Source organism: Pongo pygmaeus, chromosome 6, assembly GCF_028885625.2.
Source record: "Pongo pygmaeus isolate AG05252 chromosome 6, NHGRI_mPonPyg2-v2.0_pri, whole genome shotgun sequence".
Taxonomy (NCBI): domain Eukaryota; kingdom Metazoa; phylum Chordata; class Mammalia; order Primates; family Hominidae; genus Pongo; species Pongo pygmaeus.
In genome coordinates, this window is record NC_072379.2 from 121,305,206 (window position 1) to 121,324,881 (window position 19,676).

General features: G+C 38.4%; 1 protein-coding gene across 5 annotated transcripts in view; it reads right to left on the reverse strand.

Moving 5' to 3' along the window:
• CADPS2 (calcium dependent secretion activator 2) overlaps window positions 1-19,676 on the reverse strand; it is a 567,381-nt gene that overhangs the window by 89,098 nt on the left and 458,607 nt on the right. For all 5 annotated transcript variants that reach the window (XM_054495194.2, XM_054495197.2, XM_054495196.2 and 2 more), the window contains one exon: window positions 8,299-8,402. In XM_054495194.2, coding sequence (XP_054351169.1) covers window positions 8,299-8,402 — 104 coding nt within the window. The remainder of the gene's footprint in view (window positions 1-8,298; window positions 8,403-19,676) is intronic.

A 19,676-nucleotide genomic window follows, 5' to 3' on the forward strand; every position in this document is an offset into this window, starting at 1 on the left:
ACTTTTTAGAAACATGCACAAGTACTGTGCCAGTTGAAAATATTTTATAACATGTCTTAGTTTCACAAACAGGTATGATAAACAAAATATAATAGTTTTTAACCAGAGAAAAATTTTATAGGTACACATTAAAATCATACATTTGGCACTGATGAATGAAATAGAAAATAGAATTAAAATGTACATTTATTCCTTTTTAAAAGAAATACATGATTAGTTTACAACATTTAGAACGTATATAAAACAAAAAAGAAAATTATTTGTATCTCATAATTTAAACATATCTATTCCGAATTTTTTGGTGTATATACTTCCAATATTTCTTTTTTTCTCTGTGAATAGAAACATTAAAACATTTGGTATTACACTTTATATGATTTTCCTGTGATTTCACTTTTAATATAATAGCATAATCTTCTACTATAAGAATATACTGTTTTTTACCAATTACCCTATTAAAATGGCTGTTTTAAATTTTTTGCTATTCTCAGTGATAGCGTAGTAAATATTTTTACATAAATATCTTTGAATATAGTACTGATTATTTCCTTAGGATAAACCTCTAATAATTACTGGATTAATGGGTATGCATTTTAGAGTCTTCACACATTGCAAATTGCTCTTTATGAAAAGTGTTTGCTCACATCCATTCTCCATTCAGCAGCCAGTCATCATTTCATTTATTTTTTTGAGACAGGGCCTCACTCTGTCGCTTGGGCTGGAGTGCAGTGGGTTGATCTCGGCTCACTGCAACCTCTGCCTCCTAGCTTCAAGCAATTCTCATGCCTCAGCCTCCCAAGTAGCTGGGGCCACAGATGTATGCCACTATGCCCGGCTAATGTTTTTGTATCTTTAGGAGAAACAGGGTTTTGCTATGTTGGCCAGGCTGGTCTCCAACTCCTGGCCTCAAGTGATCTGCCGACCTTGGCCTCCCAGAGTACTGAGATTACTGGCGTAAGCCACGGCACCTGGCTTCAAATATGAATTGGATTATAGCAGGAGATACAAACCACAAAAAAGGGGATTGCAAAATTTTGACACACTATTTTCTTAAGAACTTTTCATGTTTATAAAAATTTCATGTTTCACATTTATAGTAAATATGGCCTTAAAATAATAGATATAAAATAATAATCAGTAACTAAAAAGACTGCCATGTAATTAATTAGCAGATGGTAAAGGCTGACTTAAGGAAGAACAGTGTAGTATAAATAATAGATTTGAGAGTTGGGGACATTTTAATGGCTGGCTCAATGCTGTGACCAATATATGAATGTGAAAACTGGTTGGGAATGGTATGCATGATGAAAATTGAGCATACTGTTTTTTGCATATATTACCTTTGAATATTTTTTGGTTAAATATGTGATAAAATGGGTATATGACATTACGTAAAAACGCACAAAAAAGTATACATGATTTCATTACACAGATCTTGCGCCTATCTTTTGTAGCTATAGTGGTGACAAAGAAAAGAAGAACCTGAGATTCCCAACTCTGAGTAGAGCAGCACAGAAAAATGCAGCCATGCAAAGAGACATTTTCAAAATCTCACTTCCAGTTCACAGCCAATATCTTTGCAAAAGGTTAAAATTAAGAAAATAACAGTCATGTTAGTTCAGGTTGTTTCAGGACTCTGAGTAAAATTCCTAAAGGTCTTCTTAAAGTTAACCTGGAAGACAAAGCCAGGATGAGGAATGAAATAAAATGGAATACATTTTTTTTTTTCCCCAAAACAGCTTCAGGTTGGCAAGATTCTGCCATCAACTGGAAAATTTCATTGTTTTGCAGAAGTATATATTTATATCTCAAGTTGTACTCCTGATGATGCTATTCTTAATGAATGTAAGCCAATCTGTGATGAATGCCTCTTCTCCTAATGATGGCTAAAGAACGCTTTAAGCAATCACTGTCCTTGAAAATGAAAGCAACAGTTGCAGTTATCTTGAGAATACAGGGTCTTGTCTACCACCTGTCCCCTTCTCTTTCTTGCCATCCCACCCTGGGTTGGTAGGAAGATGAGGGGCTGTATAATTCCCTCCCTAGGGTATTACTTCCTGTGGGGTGACTGAGGTTCAACAGCATCAGGGTCTCCACCAGGGAGGAGAAAACCTCCCTCAGAAATGCATCCATCTACAGGGTACTAAACAGAAGTCATGATTATCTGGGTTAAAGTTCTTTTGGCTTTAATGCTAAGCCACTAATTAGTGTAAATGAGATGGCAGAGGCAGAAGGCAATGTTTAATTTCCTTAAGAGGGAAATATAAAACAAACCTTGATTTTAAGTCCTTCAGCTTAAAAAACTTACTACCGGCAGGGTGCAGTGGCTCACAAGTGTAATCCCAGCACTTTGGGAGGCCGAGGAGGGTGGATTACCCAAGGTCAGGAGTTCGAGACCAGCCCGGCCAACGTTGCAAAACCCCGTCTCTACTAAAAATACAAAAATTAGCTGGGCGTGGTGGTATGCATCTGTAACCCCAGCTACTCAGGAGGCTGAGATAGGAGAATCGCTTGAACCCAGGAGGTGAAGGTTGCAGTGAGCCAAGATCGCGCCACTGCACTCCAGCCTGGGTGACAGAGCAAGACACTGTCTTAAAAAAAAAAAAAAAAACTTATGCAGGATTAATAATACAAATAAGCAATACAAATATGTGGCAAGCTGACAATACTTGGAAAGCCTTTTTTTTTTTTTTTTTTTTTTTTGGTAGTAAATGTAGTTTACAACAGTGGCAGGTAAAAATGAACCCTGAACCGAGAAGCAGAGTACTGAGCTTTTGAGCTTAGTGATGATACTTGAGTGATAACGGTCAAATCAGTTCACTGGGTGGATTTCCATTTATTTATCTGCAAATAGGCAATAACAATACTTGCCCTAACCTCTCCCAGTGTTGCTGTGAAAATCAAATAAATATAAAAGTTTATTGCTGTACAAATGTAATAATTGACTACCGCAATCAGTAATTACAAATATGTGTTGACTACCGCAATCAGTAATTACAAATATGTGTCGAAATTCATATAACTCTTATATGAGTTTATGTGTTTTAAAAATAATGTCCAACATGAATTAAATGGTGTTTATGTGCCAAGTACTGTTCTAAAGGTTTTATAAACATCATCTTACTTAATCCCCCAAACAATTATTTCAGGTAGATTGTACAATTATCCCTACTTTATAGGTTAGCAAACAGAGATTAAATAACTTGCCCAAAGTCATACAGTTGGTAGATAACAAAGCAATGATTGAATCTAAGTCAGCTGGAGCCTAGAGACCAAGTTCTTACACATATAGTGTCTTCTTAAGGGAGGCATATGGCACATTGCCTGTTTATCATCTCTCTCTCTCCATCCAGTCATCCATCCATCCATCTATCTACCATCAGCAGATCAGACCACTGTTAGTACCTTTTGATTTATGGCCTGATTTCTTTATATCTTTTCTAATTTTCACTAAAACCTGAGGCCTTTGATTACTTTTTTTTTTTTTTTTTGAAGTGGAGTCTTGCTCTGTCACACAGGCTGGAGTGCAGTGGCACAATCTCGGCTCACTGTAACCTCTGCCTCCCAGGTTCAAGTGATTCTAATGCCTCAGCCTCCCAAGTATCTGGGATTACAGGTGCCCACCACGATGCCCAGCTAATTTTGTATTTTTAGTAGAGATGGGGTTTCGCCATGTTCGCCAGGCTGGTCTTGAACTCCTGACTTCAGGTGATCCACCCGCCTCAGCCTCCCAAAGTGCTGGGATTACAGGTGTGAGCCACTGCACCTGGCCTTGATTACTTTTGCCCTCAAAATATAATAAAAAATTATAATTTAAAACAAAACAAGGAGGATGGCTGCCTAAATGAGCAAAAACAGTGAGTCTGACTTTAAATACATTTTGTGCCTATTTATTCCCCAAGACAAGATTAATTTGCAATCGTACCTTGTCAATAATCCTAAAGGTTCTGGAGACAATCCAGTGTCTATAGTATCCCCTGCCCCTGCCACACATATACACACATACTCACATACACAGCGACATGATTCTGAGGGCCATATTCTAAAAATATTTAAGTTCTCTTGAGGGACAGATAGAATGAACAGGTGACACCTATTGTCTAACTAATCATAAGTTTTTTACAACTCCTGTGATTCACTGATAATCAGGTTCATAAACATAGATATAGCAATAAGCAAGTGAGATGATGAGCTGAAAATGCTCCAAAACATATGAGAATGTAAAGTATTATTCTCATTCATATATATTATAAATCAGTAAATAATGAACAAACATTTTTGGTAGAGCATTCATGCTCATGCAATTGGTTTTGACAGTCACTGCTGAAATGGGAATTCTACTTCTATACCTGAGCCATATGCAAGCTACTTGATGGTCATCCTATTCCAAGATGAGGGACATTTGTTGGTCCAGCAGCTAATATAACTTTAAACTTAAACCCATCCTAAAAAAGGTTTATCTCACTGACTATCCAGATATCAACAATGTGTAATTGAGGTCATTTCAACTGTTGAGACTATTGTAATCTAGTTAGTCAACAGGAAATCGATTTTGTTCATGGTCAATTCTTTTGTATAACCACACTTTAGTATATTCCTTAGGCATGCATGCCAGTTGGAGAGGAATAAGGATACACACAAACAAAAATAAATTTAAGAAATCAAATACCCTTTCTCTTTACATTAGAATCCAACCAGAAGCATAATTTGGTTCAGATACTGATGTTTATGGGAATGCACACGTGCACAAATACATGTGTTCACACTGAACTCTCACCGTCCAGGCTCTTGTTGAAGCATCCCAGCAAATGAATCAACCATTTGCAGTGAACTGAGAGCTGTCTGCATTGCAAATACCAAATTACTGCCAAACAACCTTCTTGCCCATGGTGGAATGGATTTGGTGGATGACATCGTATTTAAAATATTTTAAGGATCTTAAGTCAATATTTTGCTGTAATAATAAGCAACCAAGTAACAACTTGAGTTGTGCTCATATTTTTCATGATCCCTCCCTCTCAGCCCTTCTACTGATATTCTCAGCACTCCATCCATCCCCCTTAGGCAGAGTCCTTGGATATATACCAGAGTACAAGGAAAGAAGAGAATGACAGAATAGAAAGGGACATCACCAGGTTTGCATTGTGATCACCACGCTATGCATCTACATCCCTGTTGTGATGCTGTGGTTCAAATCTGTCAGCAGAACTAAGGCAGGACAATCACTCCTGCCATTCTACTTAAATTGCAAAACAGCAATGTGGTTTATTGGAAAATGTCCAGGTCTGGAGCCTGGCCTGAGTCTTCACCCAATCACTCACTAGCTGTGCACCTGTGGCGAGTTGCTCAACTTTTCTGGGTCTGTTTTCTTATCAGTAAAATGGCGTGTGTGGAGGGGGCGTACTGGTGAGGGACTATGGCTTTTTCAGCAGGCATTTGACACCTCCTAGCTCTGTCAAAGCAAGTGGCTTTTAGATGGAGAGTTGTCAGATCAGTTTGCCTAAAATATCTGGTCAGAGACGGTCTGGTCACTGAAATGTGGAGGCAGCCTTAAAGATTTTCTGGAAAGGAACTTAAACTATCTTTCTAAGGAGAAAACACAGGAATTCTGCAGAAAAGCCTGAGAAGAGAGGTTGAGAGGCCTTCAAAGAGAAGGGAAAACTGCCTGATAAGTTACTGTCAAAGATCTGAAGGACATGAAACCTGCTTAACTGAGAAATTGTTGAAGGATAGAAACAACCTCTTAGCCCTGTAAAGTAAACTGCCACTGTGGAGAGAGGGAGAATGAAAATAAAAGGAGCTGACATGCGAGCCACTTGAAGGTCTCTTTGAGGCAGACACATTAACCTCCACCAAGGGAGCTGAGCCAGGTGCTCTTTCATGGAGCAAAGGAACTCTAGCTTGAACATCCAGCAAAATAAATATCAGTGCAGAATGCAGTCCACCAATTCACTCTGGAAGTCAGTCTGGAATCAGACCAATTCACTCCCCAATATTGTTCAGAGAAAACGTGAGATTTTCTGTTTTGTTTTGTTTTTTAAAGGACAAAAAACAACCAAAGACACAAACCAAATATCAACATCCCTTCAGTCATGTTTTACTTAGATAGCCATCAGTAACTATGCAAGCAATTATTAAGAAGATACACACACAAAACAATATAACAAAAATTAGCACATTCAAAGAAAAACAGACATTCTGTAATTTCAAAGAAAGGACTAACTGGCTTTAAAATGAACTACAATCAGCGTAGATTGTATTTTAAATTCACATAAAAGAGGTATCCTATGCTAATAAAATAGTGGAAATCATTTTACTCACCTCTCTTCCCTGAGGGTTTCCAAGAATTTGGAAGCATTGCAGAGTAGAACAATTGCCACAGTGTTACAAAACATCTTTAAAAAAGGTCATCATAATAGTCCTATATTTCAGTATCTAGTATAGTGATATTTATGAGTAATGATTATCTCTATTTAATAAAGTCAACAGTATTTTGTGGATTAGTAAATAATATATACATTTTAATTGTGTTTGGATACATTATACTTTGACAAGCATTTTAGTGATTGCAAGAAGTATAATTAACATTTAATTTTTAGTTTTTGTAAAATGTTTGAGAATAAAAGATATACCTGTTTTGCTGAAATATATACTGCAATTGAATATCCAATTATTAATAGATTTTTTAATTCAAAAATCCTAATACTCTGACAATAATGCCTTTTAACAAAAGACAAAGACAAAACATACATATATTTTATCACATAATCACTTTCATTGTAACATAGCTGTGGTACCAGCCTAGGAAAGAACCTCCTGGGAATTCATTTCAAATTATTGAAGCAGCTGTTTCTTCAGTTTAAAATAAAATATCCATAACAAGTTCACACATGACAGATGCAAGCTAAAAACTAGATTCCACAGTGTGAGCTAAAAGCAGATGTTTTGAATGATCATATTTATAACCAGATCTCATATTTATAACCAGATACAATAAATCTTAGTTACCTATAGTAAGGATTCATGAGTACTCTTTTCTATGAATTGGCTTAAAATGTAGTTCCTGTAGTTTCCTAGATTTTTTAGAACTAGGCTTCATTAAATACAAAAATTCTGTAAACTCATATGTATTTGGTCATTTTTTTCTTGCTCATTTCATGTGCTTCCTCAAGAATAAAAGCACTGTCAGGGCACTGACATTTATTATATTTATTTAATGCTACACATTCTCCCCACCCAACTCAAAGTCAGAAAACTTTCATTTTTGTTAATAAACTCATGGCTATTAGAAAGAGTGAGAATTTTAAGTCTCAGAATAAGCAGTTTGCTTGGTGAAAAGCCACTCCAGATCTTTAGTGAATGTTAATATGTAATTAGAACTTTAAAAAATTATAAACAGTACAGGTTTAAAACTTAATTCAAAAAAGTGAAAAGTTCGATGTTGACAGTGAAAGCCTAGAGTTATCAACCATACACTTATGATTGTTTTCTACTAAAGTTTTGTTTTATAGTGTATCACAAATTTTCCCCTTCCACGTTAACTTACATTTCTAAACCAAGGCAATCGCATAGGGGGAAAAGCACGTGATGCAGCATTGTAAGACGGGTTTGTGTTCTGTCTTTGCCTCTTACCAGTTACATATTTGGACTGAAGGCAATGCAGGTTGATTAATTATAGGACTTTTCTGTAGCCCTTGCTGTTAACTAACTGCACTTAATGTTAACTAACTGCCCTCAATGAAAGGCAGGCAAACTATTTATGGAATTATGAGAGAAATACAGTGAGATTTCTTTCCTTTGTTACTGCAGTCTTGGTATTACCAATGAGACAGCAAATACAGAATCAAAAAAAAAAAAAAAAAAAAGCCCAGTGGAAATTACCCCTTGGTTTGGGAAATAAAAATCTCTTCTTGCAGAATAGCTCTGAAAGTTGCCTTAGGGTCATTGCAAGCTCTCTTGTGGTCATTAACTTTCCCCCTTCTTCAATAACTGATGAGCTAATTTCTCATGGCACAGATCCCATCAATGTTTGTTGTCAGGAATAAACATGAAATTATACAGACACACAATTGCTTTGTAATATATAGGAGTTATGTTTTTAGAAAATTCACATGTTCTCATATGTGAATATGCAATGGGATGTACAGTGATGCAGTGAAACACTGCTTATCGTTGGTGCTTATTCATTAAATATTCAGATATGTATCAAGATTATGGGCAGGCCACTTATTCAGTGTAGCCACAACCATGGTGAAGCCTTACATATAGCTTTATACTACAGTGAAAACAGGTCATCACCTCTGCGTGATGCTCTTCATTCTGCTGTAAGACTTCTATGCAGAGCTCTGCCAGATGAAGAATCTCTTCCAGCTTTCTAGCAGGAGATGCCTGGTTCATGGTCTCTATATGAAAAAAAATCATAATCATGTTACCTTGAAAATAAAAAGCCAAACATGTTTGAAGACGTAATGATGAAAATAGAATATTGAAATAGAATGAGAAATAAGAAATACAAGAAATACAAATGAATACATTATTTAGAAAAACAAACAAACAAACAGTTCACCAGATTGCAGGAAATATTTCACCCACAAAGCAATGACAGGGAACTGCAAGTGCTTTGCTATTTAATATATAAGAACAGGTGCATCAGCACATTAGATGCTCAACTTCTGCAACAAACAAGTTATAATTCTCTTCAAGGTCAGCGACACAAAGAGAGCAGATACCACAGTCTTTTCTTTCTCTCTGTATTGTATTATCAGTACAATACCATTCTTACCAGATGAGTCATTCCTGGCATTAGCAAAACCCATGCTTTTTTGTTACTATTTAAATTCACAGCCTGAAATGTCTATAGTTCATGTTGATCTTAAATTCAAGAAGTACAAAGTCACCTAAAACAACTCTGACAGCTAGCAATTGACTGATTTCCTCCCTATTTCCAAGCCACCATCCCACCCCACCTTTCCAATTGAGGGGGTTGTGGGGGAGGAAGGCAGAAGTATTCTTTGAAGCTGAAGGTTCTTTCTGCAGTAAGCCGAACTGGTATAAAAAGGAGAGACCACAATAAGATTAAGTGCAGTTACCTGAAATTCTGCTACAGAGAAGGCAAAGTAGTTATTTTCTAAGATTCAACAAGCTGGCAGAAATTAAAGAGGCCCTGTGTAATGAAACTGTTCCAAAACAATGTAAAGATCAGTTCCCAATAAGGACATTAAAGATAAACGTTGTCTGGGATTCATAGGCTCTTTCTCTGCTCAGCAAGGAGGTTGTGAGGAAAGAAAATCTAATTTTCAGTAAAAGAGATTCTTCTGGGGAATTTAAAGGCCATTTTTTTTCCTGCAACAGTTTTCCCTTGATTTGCTTCTTCCTAAAACCTCAGCCTTAAATTTGGAGGAGACACTTTCATTTGCTCTGTTCTAACATATTCCAAAGGGATGTACAATGATGCAGTGAAACACTGCTTATGATTGGTGCTCATTCATTAAATATTCATTATGCACTCACTGTAGCTCAGACACAGTGCAATGTACTGATGTGGGGTTCACATCCCTCAACCCTCAAGCCATATACACTTTCTACTATATTCCCCTACAGAATGGAAAGCCATTGCTCCTCTGTGACAAGGTTCCAAAATTACAATAATTCTTTAGAAAAATCAGTGTGAAACACCAAATAGTCAAGTGTGCCTACAATGTTGTTGGCTGTAGGAAGTACAAGGCAGTATGGGACATACTTCCAATCTCAACTCAGAACCAGAAAATCTCTACTGAAGAGATCCATAGACATGAATGATCAAATGTTTCATCTGTTTCATGAACATTTCAACAACCTCAAAGAAGCATGAAGTCAAGGAGGCTCATGACTTTGCATGACAACCTACTTAATTTGGGGGCCGCTCTAGCTGTTCTAGTTTTGTCAGGAAGAGAAGGCCCCTAGGAAAAGTTTGGAAGCAACATGAGGCAAACCTATTCGTGATGCAGGAAATGTGAGGGAAGACTGCTGAAAGCAGGTCTAGGGGAGACATCGGGGTAAGGTAAGCCTGAAGCATGGTCTTAGAAATAACAAATGACCTGAGAAAGACGAGGAGGAATTTTTAGAGAAGAAATACTGTATGACACAGATGAGGTGCATTTTGGAGGAAGGTGATAATAACAACCATTAGAAATGTTAGTTTCAGGTGGGCAGATCACCTGAGGTCAGGAGTTCGAAACCAGCCTGGCCAACAAGGCGAAACCCCGTCTCTACTAAAAATACAAAAATTAGCTGGGCCCAGTGGTGGGCACCTGTAATCCCAGCTACTCAGGAGGCTGAGGCAGGAGAATCGCTTGAACCCAGGAGGCAGAGGTTGCAGTGAGCCAGGATTGCACCATTGCACTCCAGCCTGGGTGACAGAGGGAGACTCCGTCTCAAAAAAATAAAAAATAAAAAATGTTACATTTTCTTGAGAGCCAATTATGTGTCAGGCACAAGCCGGGGCACTTGCCACGTGTTAGCACACACATTTTCCTAACAGCTTTGTTTTTTATTCATGTAATTCACAGATAAGGAAACACGCTCAAAAATGCAAACAGCTAAAAAGCTGTGAAGGTGAGACTTGAACATGTGGGCTCTTGTACTTGCCTAGCTGGAGTAAGAACGTGCTAAGAACGATGGGTGATTATGGGAGACTAAGTAAGATAATAAGTAGACTAGATGACTATATCCTATGAATAACTTGGGGCAAATGTTTCTTAGCAGGGCCTCAGAATAAATTAATTTTAGGAAAATGTATTTGGTGGTTGTGTCCAACAAGGATTGGTGAAAGTGTGTGACATGGATCCTGAGGGTCTGGTTTAGTAGAATAGTGAACTATGGAAAGATGATAGTAGGAACAGAAAAGAAGGGAAAGATGCACAGACACTCCAAAGGAAGAATTTGTGAGCCATTGTTGAGTGGCTAGAATTTGCAGGCCAGGGAGGAGTATGATTCTGAGATTTGGAGACCTCATGGCTCAGAGAATGACGATGCACGGTTGATAAAGTTAGGCAATGGGTCTTCAATGGACCATCCCATAAATTTTAGCACTAATTACATTGCCACATAAGTGTGATTTAAAATAAGTTAAATATTCTAAACTAAAAAAAATTGTGTATTGTAAAACCTACAAACATGCAGTGTTAGGCTATCTGAATCTTTGCCTGACAAACTGCTACTCTGCTTCAAGATTCTACTTTAATGCTACCTTAAAATTGGACCTTCTCAGAGTTCTGGGTCTGAATGAGTTGCTCCTCTCTCTGAGCTCCCCTATTACAGGCTCATGAGTCTGTTGCTAAACTGTACTAGATCAAAGTCAGAAACTGAGTCTCAGTCATACAGTTATCTTGTGCAGGCTTTGGACCATGGCAGGTATTTAATGAATGTTTACTGAGAATGCAGCAGAATAATTATGGGAGGAAAAGAATGTTAAAAAATTCAATCAATACCCCAACATTTTTAACTTTGCATGCGATTGCAAAGAGCTCATCTGTATCTAATACATCAAGGGTGGATAAGAGAGCATGCTCACGATAAAACGCAGCTGTAGTCTGAGAACACTTCTCAAATAACTGACAAATGTTTAGTTCTGAAATTCTTGAAGAAAAAGCTTTCGAGAGGAGCCAAGATGGCCGAATAGGAACAGCTCCGGTCTACAGCTCCCAGCGCGAGCGACGCAGAAGACGGGTGATTTCTGCATTTCCATCTGAGGTACCGTGTTCATCTCACTAGGGAGTGCCAGACAGTGGGCGCAGGTCAGTGGGTGAGCGCACCGTGCGCCAGCCGAAGCAGGGGCGAGGCATTGCCTCACTCGGGAAGCACAAGGGGTCAGGGAGTTCCCTTTCCAGGGGTGACAGACGGCACCTGGAAAATCGGGTCACTCCCACCCGAATACTGTGCTTTTCCGACGGGCTTAGGAAACGGTGCCCCAGGAGAGTATAGCCCGCACCTGGCTCAGAGGGTCCTACGCCCACGGAGTCTCGCTGATTGCTAGCACAGCAGTCTGAGATCAAACAGCAAGTCGGCAGCGAGGCTGGGGGAGGGGCGCCCGCCACTGCCCAGGCTCGCTTAGGTAAACAAAGCAGCCTGGAAGCTTGAACTGGGTGGAGCCCACCACAGCTCAAGGAGGCCTACCTGCCTCTGTAGGCTCCACCTCTGGGGGCAGGGCACAGACAAACAAAAAGACAGCAGTAACCTCTGCAGACTTAAATGTCCCTGTCTGACGGCTTTGAGGAGAGCAGTGGTTCTCCCAGCACGCAACTGGAGATCTGAGAACGGGCTGACTGCCTCCTCAAGTGGGTCCCTGACCCCTGACCCCCGAGCAGCCTAACTGGGAGGCACCCCCCAGCAGGGGCAGACTGATACCTCACACGGCCAGCCAGGTACTCCAACAGACCTGCAGCTGAGGGTCCTGTCTGTTAGAAGGAAAACTAACAGAAAGGACACCCACACCAAAAGCCCATCTGTACATCACCATCATCAAAGACCAAAAGTAGATAAAACCACAAAGATGGGGAAAAAACAAAGCAGAAAAACTGGAAACTCTAAAAAGCAGAGTACCTCTCCTCCTCCAAAGGAACGCAGTTCCTCACCAGCAACGGAACAAAGCTGGACGGAGAATGACTTTGACGAGCTGAGAGAAGAAGGCTTCAGACGATCAAATTACTCCGAGCTACGGGAGGATATTCAAACCAAAGGCAAAGAAGTTGAAAACTTTGAAAAAAATTTAGAAGAATGTATAACTAGAATAACCAATACAGAGAAGTGCTTAAAGGAGCTGATGAAGCTGAAAACCAAGGCTCGAGAACTACGTGAAGAATGCAGAAGCCTCAGGAGCCGATGCGATCAAATGGAAGAAAGGGTATCAGCCCTGGAAGATGAAATGAATGAAATGAAGCGAGAAGGGAAGTTTAGAGAAAAAAGAATAAAAAGAAACGAGCAAAGCCTCCAAGAAATGTGGGACTATGTGAAAAGACCAAATCTACGTCTGATTGGTGTACCTGAAAGTGATGGGGAGAATGGAAACAAGTTGGAAAACACTCTGCAGGATATTATCCAGGAGAACTTCCCCAATCTAGCAAGGCAGGCCAACATTCAGATTCAGGAAATACAGAGAACGCCACAAAGATACTCCTCGAGAAGAGCAACTCCAAGACACATAATTGTCAGATTCACCAAAGTTGAAATGAAGGAAAAAATGTTAAGGGCAGCCAGAGAGAAAGGTCGGGTTACCATCAAAGGGAAGCCCATCAGACTAACAGCGGATCTCTCGGCAGAAACCCTACAAGCCAGAAGAGAGTGGGGGCCAATATTCAACATTCTTAAAGAAAAGAATTTTCAACCCAGAATTTCATATCCTGCCAAACTAAGCTTCATAAGTGAAGGAGAAATAAAATACTTTACAGACAAGCAAATGCTGAGAGATTTTGTCACCACCAGGCCTGCCCTAAAAGAGCTCCTGAAGGAAGCGCTAAACATGGAAAGGCACAACCGGTACCAGCCACTGCAAAATCATACCAAAATGTAAAGACCATTGAGACTAGGAAGAGACTGCATCAACTAATGAGCAAAATAACCAGCTAACATCATAATGACAGGATCAGATTCACACATAACAATATTAACTTTAAATGTAAATGGACTAAATGCTCCAATTAAAAGACACAGACTGGCAAATTGGATAAAGACTCAAGACCCATCAGTGTGCTGTATTCAGGAAACCCATCTCACGTGCAGAGACACACATAGGCTCAAAATAAAAGGATGGAGGAAGATCTACCAAGCAAATGGAAAACAAAAAAAGGCAGGGGTTGCAATCCTAGTCTCTGATAAAACAGACTTTAAACCAACAAAGATCAAAAGAGACAAAGAAGGCCATTACATAATGGTAAAGGGATTAATTCAACAAGAAGAGCTAACTATCCTAAATATATATGCACCCAATACAGGAGCACCCAGATTCATAAAGCAAGTCCTGACTGACCTACAAAGAGACTTAGACTCCCACACATTAATAATGGGAGACTTTAACACCCCACTGTCAATATTAGACAGATCAACGAAACAGAAAATCAACAAGGATACCCAGGAATTGAACTCAGCTCTGCACCAAGCAGACCTAATAGACATCTACAGAACTCTCCACCCCAAATCAACAGAATATACATTTTTTTCAGCACCACACCACACCTATTCCAAAATTGACCATATACTTGGAAGTAAAGCTCTCCTTAATAAATGTAAAAGAACAGAAATTATAACAAACTATCTCTCAGATCACAGTGCAATCAAGCTAGAACTCAGGATTAAGAATCTCACTCAAAACCGCTCAACTACGTGGAAACTGAACAACCTGCTCCTGAATGACTACTGGGTACATAACGAAATGAAGGCAGAAATAAAGATGTTCTTTGAAACCAACGAGAACCAAGACACAACATACCAGAATCTCTGGGATGCATTCAAAGCAGTGTGTAGAGGGAAATTTATAGCACTAAATGCCCACAAGAGAAAGCAGGAAAGATCCAAAATTGACACCCTAACATCACAATTAAAAGAACTAGAAAAGCAAGAGCAAACACATTCAAAAGCTAGCAGAAGGCAAGAAATAACTAAAATCAGAGCAGAACTGAAGGAAATAGAGACACAAAAAACCCTTCAAAAAATAAATGAATCCAGGAGCTGGTTTTTTGAAAGGATCAACAAAATTGATAGACTGCTAGCAAGATTAATAAAGAAAAAAAGAGAGAAGAATCAAATAGATGCAATAAAAAATGATAAAGGGGATATCACCACCGATCCCACTGAAATACAAACTACCATCAGAGAATATTACAAACACCTCTACGCAAATAAACTAGAAAATGTAGAAGAAATAGATAAATTCCTCGACACATACACCCTCCCAAGACTAAACCAGGAAGAAGTTGAATCTCTGAATAGATCAATAACAGGAGCTGAAATTGTGGCAATAATCAATAGCTTACCAACCAAAAAAAGTCCAGGACCAGATGGGTTCACAGCTGAATTCTACCAGAGGTACAAGGAGGAGCTGGTACCATTCCTTCTGAAACTATTCCAATCAATAGAAAAAGAGGGAATCCTCCCTAACTCATTTTATGAGGCCAGCATCATCCTGATACCAAAGCCTGGCAGAGACACAACAAAAAAAGAGAATTTTAGACCAATATCCTTGATGAACATTGATGCAAAAATCCTCAATAAAATACTGGCAAACAGAATCCAGCAGCACATCAAAAAGCTTATCCACCACGATCAAGTGGGCTTCATCCCTGGGATGCAAGGCTGGTGCAATATACGCAAATCAATAAATGTAATCCAGCATATAAACAGAACCAAAGACAAAAACCACATGATTATCTCAATAGATGCAGAAAAGGCCTTTGACAAAATTCAACAACCCTTCATGCTAAAAACTCTCAATAAATTAGGTATTGATGGGTCGTATCTCAAAATAATAAGAGCTATTTATGACAAACCCACAGCCAATATCATACTGAATGGGCAAAAACTGGAAGCATTCCCTTTGAAAACTGGCACAAGACAGGGATGCCCTCTCTCACCACTTCTATTCAACATAGTGTTGGAAGTTCTGGCCAGGGCAATTAGGCAGGAGAAGGAAATCAAGGGTATTCAATTAGGAAAAGAGGAAGTCAAATTGTCCCTGTTTGCAGATGACATGATAGTATATCTAGAAAACCCGATTGTCTCAGCCCAAAATCTCCTTAAGCTGATAAGCAACTTCAGCAAAGTCTCAGGATACAAAATCAATGGACAAAAATCACAAGCATTCTTATACATCAATAACAGACAAACAGAGAGCCAAATCATGAGTGAACTCCCATTCACAATTGCTTCAAAGAGAATAAAATACCTAGGAATCCAACTTACAAGGGATGTGAAGGACCTCTTCAAGGAGAACTACAAACCACTGCTCAAGGAAATAAAAGAGGATACAAACAAATGGAAGAACATTCCATGCTCATGGGTAGGAAGAATCAATATCATGAAAATAGCCATCCTTCCCAAGGTAATTTACAGATTCAATGCCATCCCCATCAAGTTACCAATGACTTTCTTCACAGAATTGGAAAAAACTACTTTAAAGTTCATATGGAACCAAAAAAGAGCCCGCATCACCAAGTCAATCCTAAGCCAAAAGAACAAAGCTGGAGGCATCACACTACCTGACTTCAAACTATACTACAAGGCTACAGTAACCAAAACAGCATGGTACTGGTACCAAAACAGAGATATAGATCAATGGAACAGAACAGAGCCGTCAGAAATAATGCCACATATCTACAACTATCTGATCTTTGACAAACCTGACAAAAACAAGAAATGGGGAAAGGATTCCCTATTTAATAAATGGTGCTGGGAAAACTGGCTAGCCATATGTAGAAAGCTGAAACTGGATCCCTTCCTTACACCTTATACAAAAATCAATTCAAGATGGATTAAAGACTTAAATGTTAGACCTAAAACCATAAAAACCCTAGAAGAAAACCTAGGCAATACCATTCAGGACATAGGCATGGGCAAGGACTTCATGTCTAAAACACCAAAAGCAATGGCAACAAAAGCCAAAATGGACAAATGGGATCTAATTAAACTCAAGAGCTTCTGCACAGCAAAGGAAACTACCATCAGAGTGAACAGGCAGCCTACGAAATGGGAGAAAATTTTCGCAACCTACTCATCTGACAAAGGGCTAATATCCAGAATCTACAATGAACTCCAACAAATTTACAAAAAAAAAAACAAACAACCCCATCAAAAAGTGGGCGAAGGACATGAACAGACACTTCTCAAAAGAAGACATTTATGCAGCCAAAAAACACATGAAAAAATGCTCACCATCACTGGCCATCAGAGAAATGCAAATCAAAACCACAATGAGATACCATCTCACACCAGTTAGAATGGCGATCATTAAAAAGTCAGGAAACAACAGGTGCTGGAGAGGATGTGGAGAAATAGGAACACTTTTACACTGTTGGTGGGACTGTAAACTAGTTCAACCCTTGTGGAAGTCAGTGTGGCGATTCCTCAGGGATCTAGAACTAGAAATTCCATTCGACCCAGCCATCCCATTACTGGGTATATACCCAAAGGACTATAAATCATGCTGCTATAAAGACACATGCACACGTATGTTTATTGCGGCATTATTCACAATAGCAAAGACTTGGAACCAACCCAAATGTCCAACAATGATAGACTGGATTAAGAAAATGTGGCACATATACACCATGGAATACTATGCAGCCATAAAAAATGATGAGTTCACGTCCTTTGTAGGGACATGGATGAAATTGGAAATCATCATTCTCAGTAAACTATCGCAAGAACAAAAAACCAAACACCACATATTCTCACTCATAGGTGGGAATTGAACAATGAGAACACATGGACACAGGAAGTTGAACATCACACTTCGGGGACTGTTGTGGGGTGGGGGGAGGGGGGAGAAAAAAAATAAACAAACAAATCAATAAATCAATAAATCAATAAATCAATAAATAAAAAGAAAAAGCTTTCTTCAGAAACAAAAACTTTGTCAGAAAATGTCTTCAATACAACTTTTAAGCCTCAAGAGCATATCCCTTATCTTTCTTAATTTCTCCATTTTTAGATGAAGAGTATTAAGTTTGGGAGTCAGAGGGTTCCTGAACCCCTTAAATTATGTACTAATTTTTGTATGTAGGGGCATTTTTGGGGTGGGGGAGAAAGACTGTATCTTTCATCAGATTCTCAAAGTTGTCTATAAACCAAACAGATGCTAAGAAGCACTGAACCAGATAATTTCTAAAATTCCTTCTAGCTGAGGCAATCTATGCCTCCCATAAACGTTGCACTTATATATTGCATTATATTATTTCAATGGACTCATATATGTGTATAACATGTTTTTCATAAAGAAAGAGAAAGGAAATAAAATTCATTTATGTATCAAAGATTAGAAATTTATTTCTCCTACATACTTTAGTGCTAGGGACTAGCACTATTTGAATCTTTTCCTACCTCTTCATGTTTGCACATTTTACAATGCACAATATTGTTTCAGTTTAGAATATATAACTTATTTTAAATCACTGAAGTATATAGGAAAAATAAATCCTGCATACTCTTCTGAATCCTCACAAGCATTCTGCAAATTAGATAATCATGATCCTCCATTTCCAGAGTCTTGGAGAGGCTGAAGGTGTCTGAGGTTATACAGTTTGTTGCTGGCTGAGATGACATTAAAATCTTACCTCTGATGTCATACAGACAGAAATAATATTACAATGACTTGAATTACCACAATTCTTTTTCATTTTCAACTTTCTGAATAAAAATCACACACAAATGCCCCCACTCCACATCCTTAGCCACAAGTATGCAATAATAGAAAAGAATCACAGAACCAACCTCAGAACTTATTATATGTGAATCTTTCAAAATCAGCTATTACATGTGACACTATCTTAAGTACAAACTCTGAGAGTACCCTGTGTTCTAGTGAAATTTAAAAACATTCTAAAACATTTATTCTTCCTAGATTAAGTTTATTGAGAGGATCAAAACTTTGTACTTGAACATAATAGCCACTCTAATACTTTAAATAGATAGCATTTTTATCAAGTACACTGTGTATCCCGTCTCTGGTTTCACCCATTTGGCTACGGCCAAGAAGTTTAATGCATTCTATAGTCATAATTCTATTAGATAACAAGGTTATCAATAGCTCCATTAAAAAGCGGAACATTGGGAACATTTGAGAATTCTTCCTTAAAATGTTTTTTTCACTCATTTTGTAACATTTCCAAAGCATTACAGATGGCTCTATATCCTTCAAGCTTCACACCAAATTGCTGATTGTTGTAATACATTTCAAACAGTGACATTTAAAACAAACATGCCAAAAGTAACAAGGTTTCTTGATGAATTTCAATGCATTGTTCTTGGCTATGATTCTTCTTTGCTCTGGAACACTTTTGGTTTTCTATAACACTCCTTGGCTCATTGAAACAATTCATTTTTAATTATACCTCCATACATTTAAGAAGAGATCCTACTGGGGAAGGGGAGGGAGGATGGAAAGATGTAAAAAGATAGCTTGACTGTTTGCTTTGGTAGGGTTTCATTCCATTCCATGGGTTAGAAAGGGGCACACTCCTGGCACACTGGACTGGGCTGCCTCCCTTGCTGCTATTCCCTGTCAAAGTCCCTGTGGTGGATGCACAGTGATGCTCATGGTGAAGCTTATACCAGGATGTGGGAAGAAGACCAGTAAGATACCTTCCTTTTTATCCATATATGATATGTAGTAATTTGTCATGCTTTGACCTTAACTTTAAAAATTTTTAAATTGATGAATAAAAAAGTATTTGCTAATAACCCTACATGATGATTTGATATATGTATATATTATGTAACAATTGTCACAAATTAATTTTGATAAGAGAGATTTTAAATGTCCTCACCTCCACTCACCATGATCTTAAATTTAATAAGCTGATTGTATCTGTACTTGCAGCTAAACAATAAATAGTGTTGAAGATGGTGTTAGATTGAAGGACTATGGAAATAATTCCATCACAATACTGCCCTATCTTCTTCCCTCCTTTGCATCTAGGCCATGATGATCA